The sequence below is a fragment of the Macrobrachium rosenbergii genome, chromosome 27 (genome assembly GCF_040412425.1).
Source record: "Macrobrachium rosenbergii isolate ZJJX-2024 chromosome 27, ASM4041242v1, whole genome shotgun sequence".
Taxonomy (NCBI): Eukaryota; Metazoa; Arthropoda; class Malacostraca; order Decapoda; family Palaemonidae; genus Macrobrachium; species Macrobrachium rosenbergii.
Window position 1 is genome coordinate 15782650 of NC_089767.1, and position 10000 is coordinate 15792649.

The following is a 10000-nucleotide window of genomic DNA, read 5'->3' on the forward strand; positions in this document are numbered from 1 at the left end:
TATATATATATACATTGCACACTTTCATCAATGCATTCTATCTGGATAATTGGGATTAATATTTAGTAAATATTAATCCCCAATTATCTATAAAATACACTGATAACTGGAGATCATATATATATATATATATATATATATATATATATATATATATATATATATATATATATATATATATATATGTGTGTGTGTGTGTGTGTGTGTGTGTGTGTGTATGTTAATATTAAACTACAAATATCGTGTATTATCGAATTATAATTGTAAGTACTTCTCCCCAGGCTAGTTTCCGAACCTGGACCTTGGTTAAAGTCAACTGTTTAAAGTTTTTCTAAACTGAAGGCCAAGGTTCGAAACTTAGCCGGGGCAGAAGCGCCTATCAGTTATAACATTAAATATTAATCTAGTAAATATTACAGGATAAAACACTGTTGTTATTACAATTATATGTGTATATATACATACATATATATATATATATATATATATATATATATATATATATATATATATATATATATATATATGTACACTGCATATGCGCACACTTTTATCAGCGCATTCTATCAGGAAATCACAGACCGATCCATCACGTAAACATCCTGCAGCGAATGCACGCAGCTGATCCTTTATCGCCTTAAATCCAGCTTTAGTCGCAATTCTCCCACTTGTTCCCGAGAGGAGATTTTCGATTGGACGAGGGCAGCACACAAAGGCGCACCCACCCCACACCATAATCCTCAAGCCAGATAGTGACAGACATCAAATAAACCTCGATACTTACCGTTGTCAAGGGTGATGGTCACGTGGCACAGACCAGATCCTCGCCTCCACCTCCCTCCCAGGACTCGGTTGAGGCCGATGTACAGCCGGCTTTCCTCGCCCTTTCTTTCGCTCACTTTCTCTTCTTTCTTAGCCTCCTCCTCTTCTTCTTCTTCTTTACGGGTTTGGAAGAGGTTTGGTCCTTCCAGGGTTCCTCGCCGGCCTCCGAACTGAATGAGAAAAGGGTAGGAATTTCAGTCATTTATCCGCAATGCTTTGAAACGGAATGTTATCGTTTGGGTAAATTATAATTAGCTAAAACAAAACATCAACCTTGATAGCAAACAGACAGCGCAAGCATTCTTCAGCATCATTTCTATTCCCCAATAAGCACACTTATATCCACAAGAACTGGCAAGTTGTCAAAGTTTGCACTATTAAAAAAAAAAAACAACAATTTCAAACTTTACTTTGCAGACCAATACTTCACGCCTTCAGATTTCGTCAATGGAACTAACTGCTAGAGTAATGTTAGATTAATAAAATTAGAATCAAATCCTGAACCTTAATCCATTCAAAAGCCAATCAAAACCTTGGCAGAAGGATTCTTCTCAAAAAAATGAATATGAATCAATTAATAACTTTACGCGAACATAAAAAGACGGACAGATGACGTGTGTTCATGCAGAACCTCTTTCAAACTTCCTTGGAAAAAGTAACGAATGAGAATCAATTCGAACAAAACACATACAGGCTGAATTCCAGATTAAAACAACTTCCTCACAACAGGTGTAGAACCTCCTGTTGAAAGTACCATTTTATTGATCGGAGGGCAATTTAAAAAGCTATCGCTGGAAAAACTGAAAACAATAAAAAACGATTCCTTTTATCATAGACATCTGCGAATTTGTCTCCTGTGGTAATACAAGCATGAAGGAATGTAACCATAAGTGTTCACTTGCAAAACGTACAGGCTTATACACTTGTGCGTAGGAGAATACAGCAACGGCTCTGTACGTTGTCATTCAGAATACGCTGCAACCTGACGTCATGTGGATGTGTCCTAACAACCATGGAGTGAAGAAGAACAGTGGTACCGTACGACGAGGACAGAAGTAATCAAACTTCAACTTTCGGTTGCAACGGCTTTCCAAAATTAATAATTTATCTGGTTAGATCCTCACGAGCTCTGAATGACCCGCACCTTCAGTGCAATGGGGTACAAACAGTTTCTGAGAGCCAGAAGCTTATCTATAACTTCCCTTTTTTTTTTAATTTATAATATTGAAAAACCAGTTAAAACCGACACCACAGGTATGATTATTAACGAAATGCACCGTACTGTTCCATATATACTGATACTACAAGATGCTTAGGATTCAGTATAATTACTGTACCGGTTTCGAATCGAGCCTACCTTTACTCGGAATTCGAGGTTTTATTCCGTGAAAATCTCCTTGGGAGTTGGTAACTGTTCCAAAAGATTATTCGGGTCTTCACGCACTAGCGGATCGGCGGGGGAGGTGGGGCGGGGGCACTTGGGCATGTTTCCCCCATGAAAATGACAAAAAAATCATATTGAAGATTTAGATAATAATAACAAATGAGAAATATAAAAATGGAAAAAAATAAAAATCTATTATAGAAATAATAAAGTTTTGAGAAATAAATAATAACAATAACAATTTTAACAATAATCTTAATGATAATAATAATGGATTCGGTATTCATACATATATATAAAGTACATTATACATATACATATATATACATATATACTGTATGTGTGTATGTATATGAAAACTGGTGGCGCCCCCAAGAAATTTTTCTGGGTCCGCTAGTGTCTTTACGTTTTGCTAATTTACGTCTAATACGGATTCCTAGATACTTCTCAACACGAACTGAAAAAGAAAAATTAAGAGATCTAGATGAAGCTTTAAACAAACGCGAGTAATGGACTCAAAATGACGAAAACTACAAATCTTTTCATTACCGCTTCGCGAGAAACAACGACGGAATCATGAAGGGCGTCGTTTTTTGACCAAAGTATACGGGAAAACAATAAATAAGTAAAAAATGACCCGAAGTTTCTTCGGCGCAATCGAGTTTTCTATACAGCCGCTACAGCGTATAATCAAGGCCACCGATAGTAGATCTAGCTTTCGGTGGTCTTGGTATAACGCTGTATGAACCGCGGCCCATGAAACTTTAACCACGGGCCGGTGGTGGCCTATCCTATATCGTTGCCAGAAGCACAATTATGATTAACTTTAACCTTAAATAAAATAAAAACTACCAAGGCTAGAGGGCTGCAATTTGGCATGTTTTATGATTGGAGGGTGGATGAACAATATACCAATTTGCATAACTCTAGCCTCAGTAGCTTTTAAGCTCTGAGGGCGGACAGAAAAAGTGCGGACAGAAAAAAGTTCGGACGGACAGGCAAAGCCGGCACAATAGTTTTCTTTTACAGAAAAAACGAAAAAAAACAAACCCGAATAAGATCTTCATAAAAGTTTTTATATCACGACTTTTATTCAGACTGAATAATAAGATGTGTTTCAGTAAAATAAACTCTTTAATGAGACTATCTTTGTAATAAGTATTAATAAAGGAAGAAGAATTAATATAGAAAAAATAAAATAGATAAAAATTGAAATAAACTATAATGAGAGAATATAAAAATAAATCAAGATAGCAGATAAATAAAAATGAAAAAAGAAAAATAAAAATAATTAAAAAAGAATAATTAATATGGAGCCTTCTTTTTTTACATGATACATCATCTTTAGTCACTAGTGACCCGGAATAATCTTTAGCCCGAGGCTGCACGGGCAATCGTCCAAGATTTCTGAGCCATGTCTAGTCAGCTGGTTAATTAAATCTCTAACTATTTACGGAGGCGACAGGCAATTTAAGACCAAGAGAACAACAACAATATCAGTAATCCTGAAGTTTACATCAGTACCCATAAACACGTCGCCTCTCCCAAATCGCTCTTGAGATTAGCATTTACTCGGCATCAAGATAAACGCGACCGAAGGCAGGTGTTGCCCGTTTCCTCTCCTCCTGAGGAAATCGCCCGTGAAATTTGGGACTCGTGCACCGCGATAGCCGTGAAAATATGAGTGAAAATGGCTCGAGAAAATTGCTGGCCTATGATAATAGCTTCGGGATGATCGAGCGGGCGGACGCAAGCAGCGTGAATCAGCTCGTGATTATATATTTACATATATTAACAGAGACCACTTCAAGGGGTTGTTTCGACGTTCTGGTAAAAAAAATGGTAGATTCCGCATCATAATGATAATTCATTATCGGTGTTGTTGTGAATTATAGCTACAGTTCGTTGTAGAAATAAAATGTGCAAAAATTCTCCTTGTTGCTAGTAATTTACGAAAGGAATCTGAATGAAAATTTTTCAATTTAGATTCACATATGTTAGACCAATTAAGATTTATTCATATGGATAAGAATGGGCAAACGATGGCTCAGAATACAAACAAAATCAACTCTAAAATTACTCTACATAGTAGGCTTAATGTGACAATGCTGTTGAGAAAACATAAGCAGAAAAAATGAAAATAAAGAAAAAATCTTCAAAATAACACAGAGATGGGAGGTAAATTAAAATAAATTAAAATATGAAACTGTCAGACTTGTATCTGGGCAGAGAATGTCTACTGGCAGGAAATGCCAAAAATATCGGAGCCTTTGCTATTAAATTAAGTGTATAAAACAAGGGAATTTACGATTTATTCCATCTACCTGAACAAAGTTCTGAAGAGACTACTAAATTAATGGGATTAAATCTGGCTCACTTAAACGGGCAAAAAGGTTATCGATAATTTTCCTCAACCGGTGATACCAACACTGCCTCATCCATCAGGAAGATGCGAGTTACCTAAAAACACAGACGCAGGTTATAAGAACCTCTTTAAATAGGATCGAATTGAGAACATTCGGTTCTCTCATTTTTAAGAGAGTATTTCAATAGAAAAGGCAAACAAACACTGGTCTAAGCCTGATGACATATCAGTGAAATAAACTTTGAGTATATCTCACTGGCAACTTTCCCTCAATGGCAGTACAGTATAATTTCGAAGCGCTGAAGTGGAAAATCTTCGTCATTTCACAGAGGAAAGGATTTCATATACGTTCATTTAAGATGAGAAATCAAAGCATAACAATGCAGTCGAGGTAAGATCTTACCTGGCGACCGTACCTCCATTCGAGGGTTTGGTGGGAGAGATACAGGCGGAAATGGTAGTATCTCTGAATGACGCCGTCGGTCAGAGCCAAGAGTCGCGAACCGTCTAGTGAATCCTGGAGTAGCTCAGGCCCTCGACCATATACGCGCCACTGTCGGTTCACTATGTGGGCCTGAGAGGTAGAAATGTGTACACTGAATTTAATGAGAAAATAATGTTAAGTTTATCGGTATAAATGTATCTTTCAACGTAATTACAAAAGGTATTTGATTAGAGTTTGGTAAAACATGTACAGAAAGGCAAAAAGTTCACAAATATGAGTACCAGCATAAATTTCATCTTTTCAGCAATTAGAAAAAGCCAAAGGTCTACATAACATTTTATTAATATGGTAAATTGAATTTGAAGAGCATTTCAAATCACAGGGAAGTGGTATTCCTCCTTGCATTTATTTTATCATGATGGGAACCTTCTTCCTTGCATATATTTTATCATGATGGGAACCTTCCTCCTTGCATGTATTTTATCATGATGGGAACCTTCCTCCTTGCATATATTTTATCATGATGAGAACCTTTCACCTTGCATGTATTTTATCATGATGGGAACCTTTCTCCTTGCATTTATTTTGTGATGATGGGAGCTTTCTACTTTCCATACATTTTATTAATAAGGTAAATTGAATTTGAAGAGCATTTCAAATCACAGGAAGTGGTATTCCTCATTGCATTTATTTTATCATGATGGGAACCATCTTCCTTGAATATATTTTATCACGATGGGAACCGTACTCCTTTCATAAATTTTATCATGATGGGAACCTTCCTCCTTGCATGTATTTTATCATAATGGGAACCTTCCTTCTTGCATATATTTTATCATGATGGGAACCTTCTTCCTTGCATATATTTTATCATGATAGGAACCTTCTTCCCTGCATTTATTTTATCATGGTGGGAACTTTCTTCAATGCAAATATTTTATCAAGCTGCGAACCTTCTTCCTTGCATATATTTTATCATGATGGAATCTTCCTTCTTGCATATATTTTATCATGATGGGAACCTTCTTCCTTGCATTTATTTTACCATGATGGGATCCTTCCACCTTGCATACATTTTATCATGATGGGAACCTTCCTCCTTCCATATATTTGTCATGACAGAAACCTTTCTCCTTGCATATGTTTTATCATGATGGGAACATTCCGCCTTGCATATATTTTATCACGATGGGAACCTTCCTCCTTGTATATATTTCATTATGATGGGAACTTTCCTCCTTGCATATATTTTATAGTGATGGAACCTTCCTCCTTGCATATATTTTATCATGACGGGAATATTCCTCCTTGCATATATTTTACCATGATGGGAACTTTCTTCCTTGCATATATTTTAAAATGATGGGAATCTTCCTTCTTGCATATATTTTATCATGACAGGAACATTCCTCCTTGCATATATTTTACCATGATGGGAACATTTTGCCTTGCATATATTTTATCATGATGGGAACCTTCCTCGCATTTATTTTATCATAATAGGAATCTTCCTCCTTGCATATATTTTATTATGATGGGAACCTTCCTGCTTGTATATATTTTATCATGATGGGAACATTCCTCCCTGCATATATTTTATCATGATGGGAACATTCCACCTTGCATATACTTTATCATGATGGGAACCTTCCTTCTTGCTTATATTTTATCATGATGGAAACCTTCCCCTTGCTTATATTTTACCATGATGGGAACCTTCCTCCTTGCTTATACTTTATCATGATGGGAACCTTCCTCCTTGCTTATATTTTATCATGATGGGAACCTTCCTCATTGCTTATATTTTATCATGATGGGAACCTTCCTTCTTGCTTATATTTTATCATGATGGAAACCTTCCTCCTTGCTTATATTTTATCATGATGGGAACCTTCCTCATTGCTTATATTTTATCATGATGGGAACCTTCCTTCTTGCTTATATTTTATCATGATGGAAACCTTCCTCCTTGCTTATATTTTACCATGATGGGAACCTTCCTCCTTGCTTATACTTTATCATGATGGGAACCTTCCTCCTTGCTTATATTTTATCATGATGGGAACCTTCCTCATTGCTTATATTTTATCATGATGGGAACCTTCCTCCTTTCATATATTTGATTATGATGGGAACCCTCCTCCTTGCATATATTTCATCATTATGGGAACAGAAGATGGAATTTCCAATTGATTCTTCTTCACTGTACCAAATTTCACTTGATGTTGGCGATCATCAACTTCCGCACTATTTTAACTCTTTTCATCTGAATAAATCCTGTGGCTGTTTTTCTCTTTTCTAATCACTCTAACTTATTCCATCAATGATTTTTTCTTTTCTTATACGTCCAAAAAATTAGTTCATCGTTTTAAATATCAAAGATGGGTTTTTACTGCTTAGCTACTCTTGGCACGTTTTGAAGTTGAATTAATACCTTTATAAAATGAGAAACTATTATGAAGTTTTCTGTATCAAGTTCCAAACTGGCATAATTTCACATATCTTCATTTACATTAAGCTGATAACCTAAAATTAGCATTAGAATGGATAAGCAACTAATATCAGTACCTTACTGAATGATGGAGTTATTGTTAAGATTTCGAAATAACTACCGATGCTACAAGACCCAAAATCAGCAGATCTATGCTTGAGAAATGGAAAAATTTAAGAGAGTCAATAAAATAAACTCTCACATGTTTACAAGATAAGGATGGATCTTAATTAGCGAGTTTACCAGAAACAGCGGCTGACATTTCATTATCAGCTGACCTACCTCGAACAGCTTTGTACAGATTTCTTTAAAATACAAAAAAAAAAAAAATAAATAAAATAAAAAAAAAATAAAAAAATAAATAAAAAACTATTCTATTAAACAAATGATGCAAAACTAACAAAAATTTATACCGCGGTTAATCTCTTGGTACATAGCTAACAAGACAGTCAATTGATTGTCCAGTGTCGCGGGCAAATACTTAAGAAATAAATTACCAGTACCGTCCTTTAAATAACCTACTTGTACAATTCTCTCCTCAAGACAGCTTTCGCATGCAATTGCAGATGGAACTGCTTCAACACAGTTACTAACCTCTGCGTAGCTTCCTCCTCGGTAACCAGTCGCTTCTAGAGAATCAGCTATATGCAGAGTCCATAGCTTGGGAACTGAATATTCCAAATCTAAGACTAAAGTTGTATCTTCTTGGTCTGTGGTCACTTCTAACACAGCTTCTCTTCCGCACCAATCTGTTAAAAGTGAAAGATTTGGTCGATCACTACTGTGTGGAATAAACTTGCTTAACATGAATTAAGATAATAGAAGAGAGAAATGCTACAGGTAAGATAAAAACGTTAACAAAAGATTATTTCAGTTACTGTGTTTTTTACATGTTGCACACTTATTGCTCACTGTAGCCATCTGCAATTATTTGACAATACTTGCTGTTTACAGAATATTAAAGTGAGATGACTTTCATGAGTCAGCTGATATTTCAATGTTGTTATTACATACTTCTAATGCACGTGTCTTTGACACATGCATTAAGAAACTAAATAGTAGGACATGGAAAAACTTGCCCTGCACTTAATATTGTTGGAAATCTAATTCCGGTTAATTTAAAAAATATACAGGAATTTGCTACAAAGTCAGAGTATACAAACGCATAAAAAAAATCATTACTACTATGTTCTGATTTTCATATAATAAGCAATGTAAAATTAAGAATATTTTGCTTTGAAAAGAAGAATGAGAGAGAGAGAGAGAGAGAGAGAGAGAGAGAGAGAGAGAGAGAGAGAGAGAGAGAGAGAGAGCACTTATGACTTGGGAGAACCACTGTACATCTGAGACTCGTCTGGTATATCCTCGAGTCTCTAATCTAAGGGTCAAATTCCACGTTATTAAAGATGACCTTCTCTCTCTCTCTCTCTCTCTCTCTCTCTCTCTCTCTCTCTCTCTCTCTCTCTCTCTATTTTATGCAGCAAAGTGGGGCTGTCACCACGTGTAAGGTCTCTGTTCCATATTATCTGACTGGTAATTCTGCTATTCCACAGCACTTGGAAATTACGAAAAGCAGGCGCTTGCTGAGAAGGAAAGCTCTGACTGATTAAGGATGAATCTCAAGCATTTTAAGCACTATTCGCTATAACGGACTTTCCACACCTGTAACTATATATAAAACACACAACTCTTGTTTTTGTAAAGTCTGTTGTTAAAATTTCGGCCTACCGCCACTAATCGACCTAACTTTGAATGGTACCAGCATGAGCTGGGAGTTAAGCAAAGGACATGAATTTTGTAAACTCGTCCCAACAGACTTTCTGAGAACCAAAAGGAGCTATCGCTCTGGTAACACCTTTGAAAAGCAGAAAAGGGCAATTGCTGAAAGTGCATAAACACAAACTAACTAACAATATATATATATATATATATATATATATATATATATATATATATATATATATGTGTGTGTGTGTGTGTGTGTATGGATATATTTATCTATCTATATATATGTGTGTGTATATGTTTCTGTGTATGTATGATAATGTATCTTAAATTCTCTGAGTTACAAGCATGCCCCATTACCAACTCACTCCAGTGCAGATAACATTACAAAATCACTCTTTCATGTGATATAATAGTTAAATTATATAATATATATATATATATATATATATATATATATATATATATATATATATATATATATATATATACATATATATACATCATACATATGTGAGATATAGTATAATATATATATATATATATATATATATATATATATATATATATATATATATATATATATATATATATATAATATATCACCATACAGTTTTTAAGAGAGTGTGTTACAAAGTAGTGTTAATACTGGGGATATAAGGTCTTCAGAGAATATGTTGTTAGCTGCATGTCCCTTCTTCGACTTCCCACTGACACACGGACACACACACACACACACAAAACAAAATCGCATGGGGAGTTGTGGGG

At 35.2% G+C, this 10000-nt stretch overlaps 1 protein-coding gene across 3 annotated transcripts in view; it reads right to left on the reverse strand.

The window, feature by feature from the left end:
- Positions 1-10000, reverse strand: part of LOC136853430 (signal peptide, CUB and EGF-like domain-containing protein 1) — a 185120-nt gene that overhangs the window by 100516 nt on the left and 74604 nt on the right. For all 3 annotated transcript variants that reach the window (XM_067128982.1, XM_067128985.1, XM_067128983.1), the window contains exons 3-5: positions 8102-8256; positions 4975-5145; positions 785-992 (exon numbers count right to left, since the gene is read on the reverse strand). In XM_067128982.1, the coding sequence (XP_066985083.1) occupies positions 785-992; positions 4975-5145; positions 8102-8256 (534 nt within the window). The remainder of the gene's footprint in view (positions 1-784; positions 993-4974; positions 5146-8101; positions 8257-10000) is intronic.